This window comes from Salmo trutta, chromosome 1, assembly GCF_901001165.1.
Source record: "Salmo trutta chromosome 1, fSalTru1.1, whole genome shotgun sequence".
Lineage (NCBI taxonomy): Eukaryota > Metazoa > Chordata > Actinopteri > Salmoniformes > Salmonidae > Salmo > Salmo trutta.
This window is the reverse complement of record NC_042957.1, coordinates 3,686,733-3,709,326: the sequence shown is the minus strand read 5'-3', so window position 1 is coordinate 3,709,326 and position 22,594 is coordinate 3,686,733. Positions and strand designations below refer to the sequence as shown.

Below are 22,594 nucleotides of genomic sequence, written 5' to 3'. Positions count from 1 at the left end.
CTCTTGTCATTTAGGTTAGTCTTGTGGAGTAACTACAATGTTGTTGATCCATCCTCAGTTTTCTCCTATCACAGCCATTAAACTCTGTAACTGTTTTAAAGTCACCATTGGCCTCATGATGAAATTCCTGAGCGGTTTCCTTCCTCTCCGGCAACTGAATTAGGAAGAACGCCTGTATCTTTGTAGTGACTGGGTGTATTGACACACAATCCAATGTAATTAATAACTTCACCATGCTCAAAGGGATATTCAATGTGTGCTTTTATTTATTTTTTACCCATCTACCAATAGGTGCCCTTCTTTGCGAGGCATTGGAAAATATCCCTGGTCTTTGTGGTTGAATCGTTGTTTGGAATTAACTGCTCAACTGAGGGAACCTTACAGATAATTATATGTGAGGGGTACAGAGATGAGGTAGTCATTCAAACATCATGTTAAACACTATTATTGCACACAGTGATTCCACCCAACTTATTATGTCACTTGTTAAGACATCAAAACCTGTGTTAGAGCGAGTCTAAAAAAAGCTCAGGAGTAGACTCGCTCTAACACAGGTTTTGAATACTTAGACTCAAGACATTTCAGCTTTTCATTTTTTTGTATTAATTTGTCAAATTTTGGAAAACTATAATTCCACTTTGACATTATGGGGTATTGTGTGTAGGCCGGTGACACAACATCTCAATGTCATCCATTTTAAATTCAGGCTGTAACAACAACAAAATGAGGGAAAAGGTTGAGGGATGTGAATACTTTCTGAAGGTATTGTATATGGAACAAACTCTCATGAATGCGTTGCAGTCCCTCAGGCTGTATATTCTAGTCCGTCCTCTAAACTCTTCTTCCTGTCTCTCTTCCTCTTCCTCCAGTCCCTCAGGTTGTACGTTCTGGGGGAAGAAGCCGTGGTCTCAGACCCGGAAGGTGCTGTGGCAGGTGGGCATGCTGCTCGGCGCCCCGGTAATCATCTCTCTCATCGCTGGCATCGCCATCCCCGTCATCATAGTGGGCATTCCCATTTACATGGGCCGCAAGGTACGAGGACATGTTGACCCCTAACCTTAACCCATTTACATGGGCCGCAAGGTACGAGGACATGTTGACCCCTAACCTTAACCCATCTACATGGGCCGCAAGGTACGAGGACATGTTGACCCCTAACCTTAACCCATCTACATGGGCCGCAAGGTACGAGGACATGTTGACCCCTAACCTTAACCCATCTACATGGGCCGAAAGATAGGAGGACATATTGACCCTTAACCCTAGCCCCTAACCCAGCTACATGTGCTGAAATATAGGACCTTGTCTTATGTAGAGATAAAAATAATGTCCACTCACTGTAAAGTCTAATGTCTGCTCGTTTTCTGCTCTCAAGTGATATTTTAATAAAGCTATCGGTGACACAAATACAACAATTCAACCATTTATTCTGAATTGAAATTGTAAAAAAAAAATACTAATGATACTATATATGATCATGTCGACCATTTTGACATCATGAGTTCTTCTTCCCCAGGTCCACGGTCGCTGTAAGAAGAACAATATCTCAGGTAGTAAACATTACCTAACGGTGGCCAGCGGCGTCATGATGTCCGTGTTCGTGTCGCCTGTCATAGCTGCTGTCACTGTGGGTAAGGACAGCGACAAACAACGAGAACACAAACAACGAGAACACAAACAACGAGAACACCACTCCATCTTGTCCACTAAACCCTAAGAGTTAGGCCGGAATTTACAGGTCGACTTGCACTTTCTGATTTGGCCTTGTTTTTCATGAATACTCATTAAGAAATGCTAGCGGACATGACTGGAGGCAAACGACAGTTGTCTTGGGGTTGTGGTTTGAAGTGGGTTTTTCATGGCTGTATCTTTGCCATTCAATCACAACAAACAGTCCCAGTAGTGAGTACAGCAAGGTAATTTAAGCTAGCTGTGGTATGGAGAGAACAAAGTTTTGAAGTTGAGGACTTCTCCCCTCCTGACTGACTTGCCATCTCAAGATTGTCAGCTAATTCAGTACTATGTTGGCTTAACCTTGTGCTGACCTTGTGTTTAGCCAAGCTCACAACAGCTAGCTAGCATAGCTTGGTGATAGCTGCAGCTGGCTAGCCTATCAAATCAAAATCAAATCAAATTTTATTGGTCACATACACATGGTTTGCAGATGTTATTGCGAGTGTAGCAAAATGCCTGTGCTTCTAGTTCCGCCAGTGCAGCAATACCTTTCAAGTAATCTAACAATTCCACAGCAACTAACAAACCTAACTAAAGGAATGGAATAAGAAAATATACATATAAATATATGGATGAGCAATGACCGAGCGGCATAGGCAAGATGCAATAGATGGTATAAAATACAGTATATACACATGAGATGAGTAATGCAAGATATGTAAACATTATTAAAGTGGCATTATTAAAGTGACTAGTGATCAATTTATTAAAGTGGCCAATGATTTCAAGATATCTAGCTGACAGCAGCTAGCTAGTAGCATGGGGATAGCTGCAGCTGGCTATCCTATCTAGCTGACAGCTAGCTAGCTAGCGTAGCTTGGTGATAGCTGCAGCTGGCTATCCTATCTAGCTGACAGCTAGCTAGCTAGTGTAGCTTGGTGATAGCTGCAGCTGGCTATCCTATCTAGCTGATCAGCAGCTAGCTAGCGTAGCTTGGTGATAGCTGCAGCTTTCTCAGTCAAATCAGTTATGGCAAGAAATCAAGAGCCAGTGTCTGGACTGTGTTTCTCAAGACACTCGTTCTACAACGCTTTGCTACGAAAGTAGCTTGCAACTTAGTTTCAACATTTCATCAGGTCGTGGACTATATTCAGGGGCGGCAGGTAGCCTAGTGGTTAGAGCGTTGGACTAGTAACCGGAAGGTTGCAAGTTCGAATCCCCGAGCTGACAAGGTACAAATGTGTCGTTCTGCCCGTGAACAAGGCAGTTTAACCCACTGTTCCTAGGCCGTCATTGAAAATAAGAATTTGCCTAGTTAAGCAAATTAAAAATGTAAAATAATAATATTTGCAGTTAAAGTCAGAGTCTATCATCTGTTTAATAGTGTTACTTTCCAACACACTGTGTTGTTATAATGGTACAACTACTTCCTGGACAGTGGAACAGCAATAAAGCAGTAATAGAAGTAATCCCAAATGGCACCCTATTCTATATGAGCCCTGGTCAAAAGTAGTGCACTACATAGGGAATAGGGTGTCATTTGGGACTCAGACATTGATGTCTCACTGGGTCAGAGATGGGTGATGATAGAATGTCTTACTGTGAGAGAGAGAAATGGGTGATGATAGAATGTTTTACTGTGAGAGAGAGATGGGTGATGATAGAATGTTTTACTGTGAGAGAGAGATGGGTGATGATAGAATGTCTTACTGTGAGATATAGTTTATTTCACTTTTGTATATTATCAACATCACTTGCTTTGGCAATGTTAACATATGTTTCCCATGCCAATAAAGCCCCTTGAATTGAATTGAGATGGTTCCTGGTCCCAAATCAGAGAGAGGCCCAAGGACACACACACACACACACACACACACACAGAGAGAGACACACACACACACACACAGAGAGAGACACACACACACAGAGAGAGAGACACACAGACACACACACACACAGAGACACACACACACACACACACAGAGAGACACACACACACACAGAGAGACACACACACACACACACACACACAGAGAGACACACACACACAGAGAGACATACACACACACACACAGAGAGACACACACACACACACACAGAGACACACACTCCAATGGTCAACTGGCTATCTCCTCGTACGGTTCTCCTCTCAATCTGAGAAAAGAGCTGAAGCACACAATAACACACACACATACACACACACACACACACACACACACACACACACACACACACACACACAGAATAGCCTTGGCATAGCCTTGGAATAGACCTTACTCCTTATTCTCTTTGATGACTTGTAACTTCATAACAAGTCTGTCTCTGGCAGAAGCCTGGGTTCAAATAGTAATAGGTTTCTTTCAAATCCTTAACCTGTGCCTGATGAATCATGCAATAGTCCCAAAAGTGCAAACCCCACACATCTGGCACTCCAGGCATGCTCAATCAAATGAATTGCAAATACTATTTGAACCCATGTCTTTTTCTGGCAGGAGCCTGGGGCATGGGAGCTTACTGCAGCCTCCCTGGTTTGTGTGTGTGTGCCCTGCCCTGACCCTGCCGCCTCTGAAGTGTCACTACCATCACTACACTGTTGAACTGAAGGCTGGGACTCTCCCTCTTCCTCCACACATTCCCCTCTCCATCCATTCATCTCTCCATCCCTTTCTCTCGCTCTATCTGAAAGGACTTGTCTGTTCTTGTGCGCTTCAGCTCTAACCCCTCTTTTTTTTCTATCCCATCTTTCTCCTTAACTCTCTTCCTTTCTTTCTCTCTCTTTCTCTCTGTCTCCCCGTCCCTCTTTCTCTCTCTCGTTCCCTCTTTCTCCTCCTCGTCTCGTTCTCTCTCTCTCTCTCTCTCTCCTTCTCTAGGGCTCCCCCGTCCCTCTTTCTCTCTCTCTTTCCCTCTTTCTCCTCCTTGTTTCTCTCTCTCCTTCTCTCTGTCTCCCTCGTCCCTCTTTCTCTCTCTTTTCGTCTTTCTCCTCCTTGTTGTCATGTATTGTTAATCATAATATGGAATTTCATTTATTTATTTAACCATTTATTTTGACAGGAAGTCCTGTTGAGATCAAGGTGTCTTATCAATGTCACTCTTCTAGCTACATTCATATGTTTAAATGTGCCGGTTATTTTCCTCAAGGTAACATTTATTGACAAGGAAATACGGGTACCTCAGTCAGTCTCTCGACCTGTCTCTTCCTGTTATACTGTAAGGGGTGGGCTTCCTGTTGATGTCAGTCTCTCATCCTGTCTCTTCCTGTTCTACTGTAAGGGGTGGGCTTCCTGTTGATGTCAGTCTCTCATCCTGTCTCTTCCTGTTCTACTGTAAGGGGTGGACTTCCTGTTGATGTCAGCCTCTCATCCTGTCTCTTCTTGTCCTCTTGTAGGGGTGGGCGTCCCGTTGATGTTGACATATGTCTATGGAGTCGTCCCCATGTCGCTCTGTCGAAATGGATGGTGCCGACCGCAGAACGAGCCCCCAGAAACACACAAGATACAACTGGAAGACCTAGCCAGCTGTAAGGGGCTTTAGTATAGTATATTGGATGCTAAATATTTTATCTAATTCTTACCTATGTTTGTCATTTGTCTTTTTGTTTTAAGAACTATGTAAATTATATTAGATATTATAAGTAAAAAGATTCCTTAATGCTTTTATTAAAGTAACTCAACTTATCCCATCTTGAATTGTTCAGCAGTGAGTAGTTCAAAGTAAACTCAAATATACCAGTCCAATAGATCCAGTCCGATAAATCAGTTCAATGGATCACCAATAGATCAATCCGATAGATCCCAATAGATCACTAATAGATCAGTCCAATAGATCACAATAAATCAATCCAATCAATCACAATTTCATCCAATGGCATAGAGCAATTGTCAACTCTAGATACTCCCATCTCAAGCAAACCCCCTCTTGACCCCACTCCTGGACAGGCTCACTGGGGGGAGTGAGCCTCTAGGCCATATATTATCACAGGATAAGTGCGAGATCTAAGAGAGGACACACAATTCCCAGGGAATACCATAAACCTCCCCACAATAAAGAAAAGGAGGGAGTGACTTGCTCACAGACATTGTGGAGACAAGTCATTGGTTCCCCCTTAATCACGCCATCCCTTCACACGGTTTAAGAATAGGTAAAGACACATTCACATATAAAAGACAGTCTGACCTCTCCCCTCTCTGGGCCCCAAGTGACTGAGCCCCAGCTAAGGGAAACGTGCAACTGAAACATACCAGAGTCCAAAGGACACTTTCTAATGACAAGTATCTCACATAAGCATATTATACTAATAAAACATCTTAATTATCTATGTTAACCAACTAATTCTGATTCATCCACCACACAATCCAATAGATCACAGTAGATCCGTCCAATAGACCCATCCAATTGATCACTAATAGATCAGTCCAATAGATCACCAATAGATCACAGTAGATCAGTCCAATAGATCACCAATAGATCACAATAGATCCATCCAAAATATCCATCCAATAGATCACAATAGATCAGTTCAATAGATCACAATAAATCAATCCAATAGATCAATCCAATAGATCACAATAGGCCAGTCCAATAGACCACTCCAATAGATCGCAATGGATCAGTCAAATAGATCACTAATAAATCAATCCAATAGACCAGTCCAATAGATCACAATAAATCAATCCAATAGATCACAATAGGCCAGTCCAATAGATTACTAATAGATCACAATAGATCAGTCCGATAGACCAGTCCGATAGATCACCAACAGATTACAATATATCACAATAGATCCATCCAATAGACCACTCCAATAGATCAGTCCAATAGATCACCAATAGATCACAATAGATCAGTCCAATAGAACACCAATAGATCACAATAGATCCATCCAAAAGATCCATCCAATCGACCAGTCCAATAAATCGCAATAGATCAGTTCATTAGATCACAATAAATCAATCCAATAGACCAGTCCAATAGATCACAATGGATCAGTCAAATAGATCACTAATAAATCAATCCAATAGACCAGTCCAATAGATCACAATAAATCAATCCAATAGATCAATCCAATAGATCACAATAGGCCAGTCCAATAGATTAGTCAAATAGATCACAATTGATCAATCCAATAGATCACAATAGATCCATCCGATAGACCAATCCAATAGATCAATCCAATAGATCACAATAGGCCAGTCCAATAGACCAGTCCAATAGATCATAATAAATCAATCCAATAGATCACAATAGGCCAGTCCAATAGATTAGTCCAATAGATTAGTCCAATAGATCACAATTGATCAGTCCAATAGATCAGTCCAATAGACCAGTCCAATAGATCACAATAGATCAGTCCAATACATCACTAATAGATCAGTCCAATAGATCACTAATAGACCACCAATAGATCAGTCCAATAGATCACAATAAATCAATCCAATAGATCAATCCAATAGATCACAATAGGCCAGTCCAATAGATTAGTCCAATAGATCACAATTGATCAATCCAGTAGATCACAGTAGATCCATCCAATAGATCAGTCCGATAGATCACCAATATATCACAATAGATCAGTCCAATAGATTAGTCCAATAGATTAGTCCAATAGATCACAATTGATCAATCCAATAGATCACAATAGACCAGTCCAATAGACCAGTCCAATAGACCAGTCCAATAGATCACGATAGATCAGTCCAATATATCACTAATAGATCAGTCCAATAGATCACTAATAGACCAGTCAAATAGACCACCAATAGATCAGTCCAATAGATCACAATAGATCAATCCAATAGATCACAATAGGCCAGTCCAATAGATTAGTCCAATAGATCACAATTGATCAATCCAGTAGATCACAGTAGATCCATCCAATAGATCAGTCCGATAGATCACCAATATATCACAATAGATCAGTCCAATAGATTAGTCCAATAGATTAGTCCAATAGATCACAATTGATCAATCCAATAGATCACAATAGATCCATCCGATAGATCAGTTCGATAGATCACCAATAGATCACAATAAATCCATCCAATAGACCAGTCCAATAGACCAGTCCAATAGATTAGTCAAATAGATCACAATAGACCAGTCCAATAGACCAGTCCAATAGACCAGTCCAATAGACCAGTCCAATAGATCACAATAGATCAGTCAAATAGATCAGTCCAATAGATCACAATAAATCAATCCAATAGATCAATCCAATAGATCACAATAGGCCAGTCCAATAGATTAGTCCAATAGATCACAATTGATCAATCCAGTAGATCACAGTAGATCCATCCGATAGATCAGTCCGATAGATCATCAATATATCACAATAAATCCATCCAATAGACCAGTCCAATAGATCAATCCAATACATAAGTCCAATAGATTAGTCCAATATATTAGTCCAATAGATCACAATAGACCAGTCCAATAGATCACAATAGACCAGTCCGATAGATCACCAATATATCACAATAAATCCATCCAATAGACCAGTCCAATAGACCAGTCCAATAGATTAGTCCAATAGATCAGTCCAATAGATCACAGTAGACCAGTCCAATAGATCAGTCCAATTTATCACTAATAGATCAGTCCAATAGATCACTAATAGATCAGTCCAATAGATCACTAATACATCAGTCCAATAGATCACTAATAGATCAGTCCAATAGATCACTAAAAGATCAGTCCAATAGACTAGTCCAATAGATTAGTCCAATAGATCAGTCCAATAGATCACAATAGATCAGTCCAATAGATCACTAATAGATCAGTCCAATAGATCAGTCCAATATATCAGTCCAATAGATCAGTCCAATAGATCACTAATAGATCAGTCCAATAGATCACTAATAGATCAGTCCAATAGATCACTAATACATCAGTCCAATAGATCACTAAAAGATCAGTCCAATAGACTAGTCCAATAGATTAGTCCAATAGATCACAATAGATCAGTCCAATAGATCACTAATAGATCAGTCCAATAGATCAGTCCAATAGATCAGTCCAATAGATCACAATAGACCAGTCCAATAGATCAGTCCAATAGATCACAGTATACCAGTCCAACAGACTAGTCCAATAGACCAGTCCAATAGATCACAATAGATCAGTCCAATATATCACTAATAGATCAGTCCAATAGATCACTAATAGATCAGTCCAATAAATCACCAATAGATCAATCCAATAGACCAATCCGTCAGATCAGTCCAATAGACTGGTCCGATAGATCACCAATAGATCACAATAGATCCATCCAATAGATCAGTCCAGTAGATCAGTCCAATAGATCAGTCCAATTTATCACTAATAGATCAGTCCAATAGATCACCAATATATCAGTCCAATAGATCAGTCCAATAGATCACTAATAGATCAGTCCAATAGATCACTAATAGATCAGTCCAATAGATCACCAATATATCAGTCCAATAGATCAGTCCAATAGATCACTAATAGATCAGTCCAATAGATCACTAATAGATCAGTCCAATAGATCACCAATATATCAGTCCAATAGATCACCAATATATCAGTCCAATAGATCAGTCCAATAGATCACTAATAGATCAGTCCAATAGATCACTAATAGATCAGTCCAATAGATCACTAATACATCAGTCCAATAGATCACTAATAGATCAGTCCAATTGATCACTAATAGATCAGTCCAATAGATCAGTCCAATAGGTCAGTCCAATAGATCACTAATAGATCAGTCCAATAGATGTTGACACTACTGTATGATTGTATGGTTGTTTCCTAGTTTTAATCTGATGTTGTTTTTGAACTTCTCTTGAAGATCTTCTATTCTCTCATGTAGTCAGCGACCACTGGCCGGGGCCGGGCCCGGGGCCAAGAGGCCAGACCAACCCCGCCCTCAGCGACACCAGCGTCCAGGAAGTCCTACAAGATGTTAGGGTCAGCATACAGGAAGTTGGCGTGCTCCCCAGCACCAGCAGTGCTGCCACGCCCCCGGAACCAGATGCATGCACAGGATTGGACAAGCATCAGATGCGTCATGTTTATACGCAGCAGGACAGCCAATCAGACTGCGAAGTGGCTGGGGGTGCTGGGATGCTGGATAATACACAGACATTCTCCTTGAGGTCAGTGTCTCTTCTTGTATAGTTTTTGATTGATTGAGCCCAAAGTATTTCTTTGCAAAGTTTCTCTTCGTTCAATTCAAGTCAGTTCAATACACATTCATTTATCCCCTCAAGAGCAATTACAAAAGACAAGTCAGTTAATTCCTTTGATGCAACCTGCCTGTAGATCATAAAACATGGCTGAAATATTATGTAATGGGCCTATCCTTGATGCTGTTCATGTTCTCATGTTGCAGGGAGGGAACAAACATTGAGGTGCGTGTAGAGATCGAGGCCCATCCACGAGGCGCACGTCAGTCCAGCCTCAGTAGCATCCTGTCCAGTCGCAGCCTATCAGCTGAGTCCCTGGGTCGAGCACACTCAGTAGGCCGCGCCCACTCGCAAGATCACCTGGGCCACGCCCACTCCCAGGAACATCTGTGTGCCTCTGAACATGAGGAAGAGAGCGGAGAAAAGGAAAGAAGAGGAAGAGAGGGAGAAAGCAGGGACCACTTGCATGTTTTTGAGACGGACAATGTCTGAGCTCCACCTACTATTTAGACCACACCCCGTTTCCACTACAGGCTCCTCCCACCAGCTGTCTTCCTGCTCCACCGTCTGAGAAAGAGTCGGGGACATGGAGAGAGAAAGGGAGAGCGAGAGAGAGGAGGGAGAGATGTGTGTTTGTGAGAAATTGACAAAATAAAGAGGGCCGCTTGCCAACACGGATGCATCAAAACAAACCAGAAATGACTGGCAGCATGTTGATCGACTAGTTTGGTGGGTGTTAGTCTCACTTTACTGTGTCCTTTCAGAAGAGACTGCCTCCCCCCCTTTCCAATCTAACACTGGTCTATTTAAATGATTATTTAAATTAAAATGATTACCAAGCCCCTTCTCTACCTACACCCGCGTACTTAGAATGATCTAGAGCCGTTTGTATCAAGCATCTCAGAGTTGGAGTGCTGATCTCGGACCAGTTTTGCCTTTTCGATCACAATAAATACGATTATTATAGACAGAGAAGACCTGATCCAAGATCAGCACTCCTACACAGAGATACATACAACGCCTAATTTCCCCCCTTCCATCTAAGATACATTTAAGAGATCTAAAAGCATGTTTTGTTCTGTAGGGGTTAGCCATATGTAACATGCTGCTTCAACTCTCTCTTCCTGTCCTGACTCTGATGAGGTATGAAATGCTTCCTGCCTGTCCTGTGTTGATGATGACATGCCATGGAACGTTGAGATGCTACTGTGTAAAAGGGTCCAATGAAGGGGGGAGAGTTTCCTCACAAAGGGTTATTTCAGTATTGTCAGATACAGTGTAAACCTGACTTTATGCAACACGTTTTAACAGAGGAGCTATGCTGGTCCAACTTTACAGGACTTGTTGAAATGCAGTCGCCCTCAACTATGACTCGTTGGTGATCTCAGTGAATTTCATAGTAGACCACTTTGACCGTACTGGTTATCAAGCTGATGCCCCCTTGTATCACAACCTTCCATTGAGGAGGTTGGGGGGGGTTATGTTTTGGTCAAGGCATGCATTCTTTCACTGCTGTGAATCTAAGCAATATTCAGGGACCAGGCTCTGTGAAGTTTAGAGCCAGACATACAGTGAGGGAAAAAAGTATTTGATCCCCTGCTGATTTTGTATGTTTGCCCACTGACAAAGAAATTATCAGTGTATAATTTTAATGGTAGGTTTATTTGAACAGTGAGAGACAGAATAACAACAAAAAAATCCAGAAAAACACGTCAAAATTTTTATAAATTGATTTGCATTTTAATGAGGGAAATAAGTATTTGACCTCCCTTTAAGAGTGTGCTCCTTATCTCAGCTCGTTACCTGTATAAAAGACACCTGGGAGCCAGAAATCTTTCTGATTGAGAGGGGGTCAAATACTTATTTCCCTCATTAAAATGCAAATCAATTTATAACATTTTTGACATGCGTTTTTTCTGGATTTTTTTGTTGTTATTCTGTCTCTCACTGTTCAAATAAACCTACCATTAAAATGATAGACTGATCATTTCTTTGTCAGTGGGCAAACGTACAAAATCAGCAGGGGATCAAATACTTTTTTCCCTCACTGTATTCTACGGACTCTGGCTGTTTGCATCCCAAATGGCACCCTATTCCCTACCCACTGGGCACAGACGTCAGTTCAACGTCTAGTTTTGATTTACATTTGGTTGAGTTGTCAACTAACATGAATTCAATGTGAAATGAACAATAAAAAATGTCACTATGTCATTGGGTTTAGATTAAAAGTTTGGTGAAAAAAACGTCAGTTTTTGTCACGAGAATTTCTATCCCAATGCTCTAACTGAACTATTTTATATCTCTGTCTAATTCCTGAAGGTTGTAAATCTCCAGTTCAAAGAAATAGTCTCAGCCTGCAATAGATCAATACTTTATTTAGAGAGCGCTCTGCGAATCTTTTTATACACACACACACAAACAAGTTCAAATCTTAAATTACGCTTTGCTCAGACAGTTACTTTTCCACTACACACATACATTGTTTATCATATTCTGCAACATGTTTCATAATTTTGTGCCTAACAATTTCTCCCCTCCACGGGTGGGGACAGAATGTCCTGTTATTGGTTTCACAGTAGCACAACTTGTCAATCGATAGCTCCTCTTATTCTTTGTTTCACACTTGCACCCTGCTTACATAGCTAAACAGGAACAAAATGTCCTGGTTCTAATTCTGACTAAAACTACACACATCATCAGGTTATAGTTTTATGATTCTAATACATTTCACACAATTATATGGTTTCAGGGTGGAATACTTTAGTCATTATCTTAAACATACAAATTCTTCTGTTTTCCACATTGATTCAACGTCATCACGTTGCATTTTTGGGTTGAAATGACGTGGAAAATCTTTGATTCAACAACAAAAAAATTGCCCGCTGGGATTATAATTCATTACTTCTGACCAGGGCCCATAGGGAATAGGGTGCCATTTGACCAGGGCCCATAGGGATCTGGTTAAAAGTAGTGCACTATATTAGGGAATAGGGTGCCATTTGGGAATGTACTTTCTTAACAGAGATCCATAATACAGTATTTCACTTGCAGCAGTAGCAGCACAGCCCTCTAGTTAGGGCTTAGAACAGGGCTGGGTCACTCTGATATTCTGGCATGTCTGTCTGTTGGTTTCTGTCTGTCAAACCAGCATCTGATTTAGACCTGGGAAACCAGGTGTGTGTGTGTGTGTGTGTGTGTGTGTGTGTGTGTGTGTGTGTGTGTGTGTGTGTGTGTGTGTGTGTGTGATTAAGTGTCAGACAAAAGATAGAACAGCAGGCAACCAAGTTCCTGAGGAATAGAAATCTTGGCCTTCCCTGGCTTAGAACATCTCTCTTAAAGCTGCATGGTTCTGCTCCTCACTCACCAGGTGTCCAGGAGTTAGCCACCACTAACACACACACACACACACACACACACACACACAGTCACTATTGAACTGCAGTGGTGATGCTGTCGACAAACAGGAGACACAGGAACCACCACCAGACCATCTTAGTCGATCACATCACCCAGACCCTCTCAGTCGATCACAGCACCCAGACCCTCTCAGTCGATCACAGCACCCAGACCCTCTCAGTCGATCACAGCACCCAGACCCTCTCAGTCGATCACAGCACCCAGACCCTCTGTCGATCACAGCACCCAGACCCTCTCAGTCGATCCCAGAGCAGCGGTGTTCTACAAGCAGCATGCTAACTCAGGCTATATCCATTCTAGATGATTATGATGATGAGAAAATATGAACTGAAAAATGAACAGAAAGATTCCTGAGTGTGAAATCCCTGGTGAAGAGGACCTCGGAGAGACAGACAGCCATGGGACTGGACATGGTATGCATTCAGAGCCATGGGGTTTGATACAGACATGGTATGAATTCAGAGCCATGGGGTTTGATACAGACATGGCATGCATTCAGAGCCATGGGACTTGATACAGACATGGTATGCATTCAGAGCCATGGGAATTGATACAGACATGGTATGCATTCAGAGCCATGGGACTTGATACAGACATGGTATGCATTCAGAGCCATGGGGTTTGAAACAGACATGGTATGCATTCAGAGCCATGGGGTTTGATACAGACATGGTATGCATTCAGAGCCGTGGGAATTGATACAGACATGGTATGCATTCAGAGCCATGGGACTTGATACAGACATGGTATGCATTCAGAGCCGTGGGAATTGATACAGACATGGTATGCATTCAGAGCCATGGGGTTTGATACAGACATGGTATGCATTGTAAATCTGACAAGGAATAAAACTTGAATAAATGTTTCACCATGAAGGACAGAACTGAATGTCATCTCGTGTCTGTCCAATTTAAAAATGATCTTCAGCCTTGCATATGGCACCCTATTCCCTAATATAGTGCACTACTTTTGACCAGATCCCTATGTGCCCTGGTCAAATGGCACCCTATTCCCTATGGCCCTGGTCAAATGGCACCCTATTCCCTATGAGCCCTGGTCAAATGGCTCCCTATTCCCTATGGGCCCTGGTCAAATGGCACCCTATTCCCTATGGACCCTGGTCAAATGGCACCCTATTCCCTATGGGCCCTGGTCAAATGGCACCCTATTCCCTATGGGCCCTGGTCAAATGGCACCCTATTCCCTATGGGCCCTGGTCAAATGGCTCCCTATTCCCTATGGGCCCTGGTCAAATGGCACCCTATTCCCTATGGACCCTGGTCAAATGGCACCCTATTCCCTATGGGCCCTGGTCAAATGGCACCCTATTCCCTATGGGTCCTGGTCAAATGGCACCCTATTCCCTATGGGCCCTGGTCAAATGTAGTGCACTACATAGAGAATAGGTTGCCATTTGGGACAAATCCCTTTACTACATAGTGAAGTGGGGACATGAACAGGAGAAGTCAGGTTTCGCACCTTTAACGTTTGCCTGTGGACCGTCATTGAATGGAGTCTGTAGACATGATGTAATGACTGCTCATATTCAACAGAGGGCGCTGCAACATAGGCGATATTGATCCTCAGAGCAGTGGTAGGCTACAGATTGAGGAATTGCATTATCTGCAGCTAAGGACAAATGTTGATTGGCTTAAGAAAACAATTTATTTGTATTTTATACGGGCTGTTTCCACAGGTTTTATGTCATTACTTTTCATTAGATATAATTTGATACAGATTCAAAAGTTCCAAAATGTTGTGTCCAGCTCAGGGGGCGGACTTAGTGATTTGGCAGAGGCAGAGGCCAGTGTGATTTGTCAAACAAATCACTTCAAAAAGTAGGTTACCTTCTCACGTTAATGCAAAAATAATTCCAGCATCCTAACAGTGCACTGTGCACCCGCCAACTTTCCTTCAATTGCAAGTGGATGAAACCATCTCACCGGAGAAAGCATCCAAGCGAGCGAAACAGCGCCCCTCTCTCTTACTATATGTAGCGCATGTATCTGATGCTGTCTGGACAAAAGGAGTATGACATTCCATACTATTTTTAGCCAGACAGCATCAGATACATGGGCTAAACAGACGTTGTTGTTTGTCTCCACAACGATGGCAGTATTATCAGCAGCAAATGTATCTTTACTAAAGAAATGCGTTAACTTATGTAATGTTTCTGTTAAAATTAAATATTTGTTATTTATTTTCTCTGCCAGCTCTGAAAGCACCTCATTACTGCAGCTGCCCTGCTCTGAAAGCATCTCATTACTGCAGCTGCCCCGCTCTGAAAGCATCTCATTGCTGCAGCTGCCCCGTTCTGAAAGCACCTCATTGCTGCAGCTGCCCTGCTCTGAAAGCATCTCATTACTGCAGCTGCCCCGCTCTGAAAGCATCTCATTACTGCAGCTGCCCCGCTCTGAAAGCATCTCATTGCTGCAGCTGCCCCGCTCTGAAAGCATCTCATTGCTGCAGCTGCCCCGCTCTGAAAGCATCTCATTGCTGCAGCTGCCCCGCTCTGAAAGCATCTCATTGCTGCAGCTGCCCTGCTCTGAAACACATCATTACTGCAGCTGCCCCGCTCTGAAAGCATCTCATTACTGCAGCTGCCCCGCTCTGAAAGCATCTCATTACTGCAGCTGCCCCGCTCTGAAAGCACCTCATTGCTGCAGCTGCCCCACTCTGAAACACCTCATTGCAGGAGCTGCCCCGCTCTGAAACACCTCATTACTGCAGCTGCCCCGCTCTGAAAGCACCTCATTGCTGCAGCTGCCCCGCTCTGAAACACCTCATTGCAGGAGCTGCCCCGCTCTGAAACACCTCATTACTGCAGCTGCCCCGCTCTGAAAGCACCTCATTGCTGCAGCTGCCCCGCTCTGAAACACCTCATTGCTGCAGCTGCCCCGCTCTGAAAGCACCTCATTGCTGCAGCTGCCCTGCTCTGAAAGCATCTCATTACTGCAGCTGCCCCGCTCTGAAAGCATCTCATTGCTGCAGCTGCCCCGCTCTGAAAACACATCATTGCTGCAGCTGCCCCACTCTGAAAGCATCTCATTACTGCAGCTGCCCCGCTCTGAAAGCATCTCATTACTGCAGCTGCCCCGCTCTGAAAACACATCATTGCTGCAGCTGCCCCACTCTGAAAGCATCTCATTACTGCAGCTGCCCCGCTCTGAAAGCATCTCATTGCTGCAGCTGCCCCACTCTGAAAGCATCTCATTACTGCAGCTGCCCCGCTCTGAAAACACATCATTGCTGCAGCTGCCCCACTCTGAAAGCATCTCATTACTGCAGCTGCCCCGCTCTGAAAGCATCTCATTACTGCAGCTGTCCCGCTCTGAAACACCTCATTGCTGCAGCTGCCCCGCTCTGAAAGCACCTCATTGCTGCAGCTGCCCCGCTCTGAAAGCACCTCATTGCTGCAGCTGCCCTGCTCTGAAAGCATCTCATTGCTGCAGCTGCCCCGCTCTGAAGCACCTCATTGCTGCAGCTGCCCCGCTCTGAAAGCATCTCATTACTGCAGCTGCCCCGCTCTGAAAGCACCTCATTACTGCAGCTGCCCCGCTCTGAAAGCACCTCATTGCTTCAGCTTAATTTCACGAAAGTCGCGTTTGCAGTCAATACGGTGCGAAACAATTCACTGAAACTCTGTCAGGGTGGAATAGTCCACTATTATGAATGGGTGATTGATGATACTTGTTTCTACTATTATGAGAAAAACGTGTAATATTGATATGAAATATGTGTATGGAAAGAAATGATTGATCTATTTTGAATCGTTATTTGGCTGTATGGATTCATTCATTCTTTTTTGGAGCTCCTTTTTTTTGTCAACAATGTGGCCTTATTAACCTGGGCACAGTCGCCAGGGTTTTGAGATAAATGACAAACATTTTGTTCTATAAGATAATATCGGTCAATTAACATGACCTTTATGAATTATGAAGCCTTTATGTGCTTTGTGTTATTAAATTAAATGCTTAAAAAATGCTCAAAAAGTGACATTAGCTGATAAAAATGATATCCTAGAACAAAACGTATAAAAGATGTCCTAAGCCTTTGTTGACCACATACCTTATTTTCAGAGTTTATCCAACAAACCCTACAAATAATGCCATTCATTTCCCAATAGGCTTTTGTCCAAGGAACCGTGGTGAGTTCAAATCAAATCAAATGTATTTATATAGCCCTTCTTACATCAGCTGATGTCTCAAAGTGCTGTACAGAAACCCAGCCTAAACCCCCAAACAGGAAGCAGGTGTAGAAGCACGAGTTAGTGCCTACAAAAAGATGCCATTATTATTTCTCTCTATTTCAGTAAAAAAAAAAGAAAAAGTGCTTTACTTTCATTCCCACGTCCTGATCTAGCCTACCCGCTAGCCTACCCGCTAGCCTACCCGCTAGCCTACCCGCTAGCCTACTTGCTAGCCTACCTTGCTGGCCTACCTGCTAGCCTACCCGCTAGCCTACCCGCTAGCCTACCCGCTAGCCTACTTGCTAGCCTACCTGCTAGCCTACCTTGCTGGCCTACCTGCTAGCCTACCCGCCAGCCTACTTGCTAGCCTACCTGCTAGCCTACCTTGCTAGCCTACCTGCTAGCGGCTCCTCCCGTCACATCATGCAGCGTTGTTCTGCCAGTTCCCCTTGCTTTTATTCATCCACAATAGTTTGCAGTTGTTCATTTAGTAATTTAATTCCATCTAAAATGTATTACCATCAACATGCACATAATTGTAAAAGGGTTTTGGCTACATTTTAAATGCACTAGAGAGAATACAAAACTTTTAGAATTAATCTGCAAATATACCACTTTCAATAGAATACCACAATATCAGTCATAATACCCATAAAACCTAGCGGTCAAACAGGGAAATGGTTCCAATAGTTTTTCCACAATTCATTTTTCCCCATAGGGGATTTTAGAGGCACTTCAAATAAGGGCTGTGTTTTGTGTAGGCTCACCCTGACGTGACGTTTTGTTAACCGTGTAAATCTCTGTGGGACAAGGTGACTTTTATCAATATATTCACCTGTATTTACCCCCCCCCCCAAAAAAAATGATACGCTAATTAGCTGCTAATGTGGCTATCATAAAGAACTACAAATACCATGATCTGGGTGAGACTGCCAAATCGAGACAAAGGTAAGAATCTCTCTGGATTAACTATCTAATGTTAGCTAAACATAGTAATGCATAGATTGGCTACATGTCTTTAAATGCACTATGCTGTGAACTGTCTTGTGCAAGTTTTAAATTGATACAATACCTGTTAGCAAAGGTGTCAACTAGAGATGACGTGCAGGAGCATGCTGGGATTTGTAGTTTTACATGATGTCTACTTTGACGCTAATTAGCATTTTTTGATTTTGAGATCAAAATCAAATCAAATAGAGCCAAATATATTGATAGAAGTCACCTTGACCCAGAGAGATTTAAACGGTTATTAAAACATCATGTCAGGGTGAGCCTACATGAAACACAGACCTTATTTGAAGTGCCTCTAAAATCCTCTATGGGAAAAATGAATGGTGGATAAACGTTTGGAACTATTTCCCTGTTTGACCACTAGGTTTTATGGGTATTATGACACCTCTGTGGGGCTCTATGCAAGACTCCTCCAGAAATGGGTGTGGCGGAAGGGCTAGACACACCTTTACTTCATGCCGTTTCGCCCCCAACCCAGGCAGCACCGGAGAGCAACGGGTTAAAGGAGGCTGCGCTGCCCGGCATTTCATCAGACCGAGATCCTTGTTTCAGGGAACGAGAGTTTGAACTTGGTCTTATCGTCTTGCCTGTTCGCTCGCTGCACCGCGCATCACTAGTAGTCGACTGTTGTAGTGTACGTACGTAGGCTGGGCTACTATCGTTTCTCTTTCTGAGCCAAAAGCAAGCGGAGAGAGAAGGTATCCACCTGCCACTGAGACACATCTAAAGCATGGATGCTCTGAAATCAGCTGGGAGAGCGATTATCAAGAGTCCCGGAGTTCCGCGGCACACATGGGGCACCTCCAAGCACGAAAGTAAGTCTTATCGTCAAATTCACCCCGGTGAAGGCCATATATCGATGCAAAGAAACGGAAACATTAGCACAATGCAACGAGACTAGCTGTCACAAGCAAAGGAAAGCGCTGACAATAGGCTGTCAATCTTGTTCTATTGTCACCACTCTTGTTGGTATAGAAACTAACGAACAGTAGATTCAAAGGTGTGCCATTTGTGTATGATAGAAAACAATTAGGTCGCAGTATACCTTTCTGAATTGCAATAGTGTAACGTTTTTTTTATTACCCGTTATCTATCACTAAAATATAGCCTTTTATTTCTCCCCACCGGGCAATATGCCTTTTTTTTTTCCAGGTCCAAATGCTATTCTTATTATCTGGTTACCTAAGTCCACTGCACACTCATGTGAGGAATTAATTATTAAAACAGGTCAGCCAGTATAACTATGGAAAGTATCTTACTAACTTCAGACATATGCTATTGTTCTACTCCACTGCACAAAGACAATTTATATCACTGTTGCTGTCTGAATTCATAACTATCAATAGACAAACTTCTATTTTTCGGAGACCATAGACTCGTTGGTTTCATTTTCTATAAGGCCTATAGCTATACTTTGTTATATGAAATTCACATGTGTTCACTGTCAAGTTAAATCCCAGTGGAACAATGTATTTCTCTTCCTCTTTACAATTCCCCGTGGGGTTAAAACTGTCAACTCAGTCCAGTCTGTAGAATACAGCGGGTTGTAGAATGTACAATATCCTCTCTTGATGAGAAGAGAAAGGTCAGAGAAACATGCCAGTAGGGGAAGAGAGAGAGATACAGAGAGAGGGAGACAGTCAGAGAGAGGGAGAGACAGTCAGAGAGAGGGAGAGACAGTCAGAGAGAGGGAGAGACAGTCAGAGAGAGGGAGAGACAGTCAGAGAGAGGGAGAGACAGTCAGAGAGAGGGAGAGACAGTCAGAGAGAGGGAGAGACAGTCAGAGAGAGGGAGAGACAGTCAGAGAGAGGGAGAGACAGTCAGAGAGAGGGAGAGACAGTCAGAGAGAGGGAGAGACAGTCAGAGAGAGAGACAGTCAGAGAGAGAGAGGGAGAGAGAGCCATAGGGAGAGAGAGGGAGAGAGAGCCATAGGGAGAGAGAGGGAGAGAGAGCCATAGGGAGAGAGAGGGAGAGAGAGCCATAGGGAGAGAGAGGGAGAGAGAGCCATAGGGAGAGAGACAGACCGAGCCATAGAGCGAGAGACAGACCGAGCCATAGAGCGAGAGACAGACCGAGCCATAGAGCGAGAGACAGACCGAGCCACAGAGCGAGAGACAGACCGAGCCACAGAGCGAGAGACAGACCGAGCCACAGAGCGAGAGACAGACCGAGCCACAGAGCGAGAGACAGACCGAGCCACAGAGCGAGAGACAGACCGAGCCACAGAGCGAGAGACAGACCGAGCCACAGAGCGAGAGACAGACCGAGCCACAGAGCGAGAGACAGACCGAGCCACAGAGCGAGAGACAGACCGAGCCACAGAGCGAGAGACAGAGCGACGGACAGAGCCATAAAGAGAGAGAAAGAGAGGCTGTGACTGACATTTGGTCTCTGGCTCATGGCAATGCTTGCTGCTGTGCGCTGTCACTCTGAAGTGGGAAGTGTTAGGTTGAAGAGTCTCTCCCTGGGCGAGAAAACATTTCTTCCTCAAGCCTCCACAAAAGCTCAGGGGAAGACAAAAACATACAGTACCAATCAAAAGTTTGGACACACCTACTCATTCAAGGGTTTTTCTTTATTTGTACTATTTTCTACATTGTAGAATAATAGTGAAGACATCAAAACTATGAAATATCACATATGGAATCATGTAGTAACCAAAAAAGTGTTTTTATTATTATTAATATAAATATTTTATATTTGAGATTCTTCAAAGTAGCCACCCTTTGTACACTCTTGGCGTTCTCTCAACCAGCTTCATGAGGTAGTCACCTGGAATCCATTTCAATTAACAGGTGTGCCTTGTTAAAAGTTAATTTGTGGAATTTCTTTCCTTTTTAATTTGTTTGAGCCAATCAGTTGTGTTGTGACAAGGTAAGGGTGGTAAACAGAAGATAGCCCTATTTGGTAAAAGACCAAGTCCATATTATGGCAAGAACAGCTCAAATAAGCAAAGAGAAACAACAGTCCATCATTACTTTAAGACATGAAGGTCAGTCAATCCGTAAAATTGAAAGAACTTTAAAAGTTTCTTCAAGTGCAGTCGCAAAAACCATCAAGCGCTATGACTAACAGAGGTCGACCGATTTTAATCAGGGCTAATTTGAAGTTTTCATAACAATCCGTAATCAGCATTTTTGGATGCCGATTATGGCCGATTACATTGCATTAAAGGAAACTGTGTGGCAGGCTGACCACCTGTTATGCGAGTGCAGCAAGGAGCCAAGGTAAGTTGCTAGCTAGCATTGATTGTTTTAAAAAAAAAAAGTTTAATCTTCACATAATCACTGGTTAACTACACATGGTTGACGATATTACTAGGTGAACTAGCTTGTCCTGCGTTGCATATAATATAACAAATAAAGAAAAATCCTTGAATGAGTAGATGTTCTAAACCTTTTGACTGGTGCTGTATACTTAGGCTGCATCCCACACGTCACCCTATTCCCTATATTAAAATAAAAGTGTTCATTGTTCATTCAGTATTGTTGTAATTGAATTGCCATTGGGGCGGCAGGTAGCCTAGTGGTTAGAACGTTGGACTAGTAACCAGCAGGTAGCCTAGTGGTTAGAACGTTGGACTAGTAACCAGCAGGTAGCCTAGTGGTTAGAGCGTTGGACTAGTAACCAGCAGGTAGTCTAGTGGTTAGAGCGTTTGGACTAGTAACCAGCAGGTAGCCTAGTGGTTAGAACGTTGGACTAGTAACCAGCAGGTAGCCTAGTGGTTAGAACGTTGGGCCAGTAACCAGCAGGTAGCCTAGTGGTTAGAGCGTTGGACTAGTAACCGAAAGGTAGCCTAGTGGTTAGAGCGTTGGACTAGTAACCAGCAGGTAGCCTAGTGGTTAGAGCGTTGGACGAGTAACCAGCAGGTAGCCTAGTGGTTAGAGCGTTGGGCTAGTAACCAGCAGGTAGCCTAGTGGTTAGAACGTTGGACCAGTAACCAGCAGGTAGCCTAGTGGTTAGAGCGTTGGACTAGTAACCAGCAGGTAGCCTAGTGGTTAGAGCGTTGGACTAGTAACCAGCAGGTAGCCTAGTGGTTAGAGCGTTGGACTAGTAACCAGCAGGTAGCCTAGTGGTTAGAGCGTTGGACTAGTAACCAGCAGGTAGGCTAGTGGTTAGAGAGTTGGGCCAGTAACCAGCAGGTAGCCTAGTGGTT

At 43.0% G+C, this 22,594-nt stretch overlaps 2 protein-coding genes across 4 annotated transcripts in view; both read left to right on the top strand.

The window, feature by feature from the left end:
- LOC115149904 (E3 ubiquitin-protein ligase RNF19A) overlaps window positions 1-10,940 on the top strand; it is a 55,174-nt gene extending 44,234 nt beyond the window's left edge. Inside the window, exons 6-10 of one of the 2 annotated variants that reach the window (XM_029692816.1) lie at window positions 870-1,032; window positions 1,517-1,631; window positions 5,060-5,191; window positions 9,506-9,791; window positions 10,028-10,940. In XM_029692816.1, the coding sequence (XP_029548676.1) occupies window positions 870-1,032; window positions 1,517-1,631; window positions 5,060-5,191; window positions 9,506-9,791; window positions 10,028-10,313 (982 nt within the window). In that variant the 3' untranslated portion in view covers window positions 10,314-10,940. Of the gene's footprint in view, window positions 1-869; window positions 1,033-1,516; window positions 1,632-5,059; window positions 5,192-9,484; window positions 9,792-10,027 lie in introns of both variants that reach the window. The other variant, XM_029692737.1, reaches the window with a different exon arrangement.
- Window positions 10,941-18,938: 7,998 nt separating this feature from the next.
- LOC115149722 (low density lipoprotein receptor adapter protein 1) overlaps window positions 18,939-22,594 on the top strand; it is a 103,773-nt gene continuing 100,117 nt past the window's right edge. For both annotated transcript variants that reach the window (XM_029692659.1, XM_029692622.1), the window contains exon 1: window positions 18,939-19,253. In XM_029692659.1, the coding sequence (XP_029548519.1) occupies window positions 19,169-19,253 (85 nt within the window). In that variant the 5' untranslated portion in view covers window positions 18,939-19,168. The remainder of the gene's footprint in view (window positions 19,254-22,594) is intronic.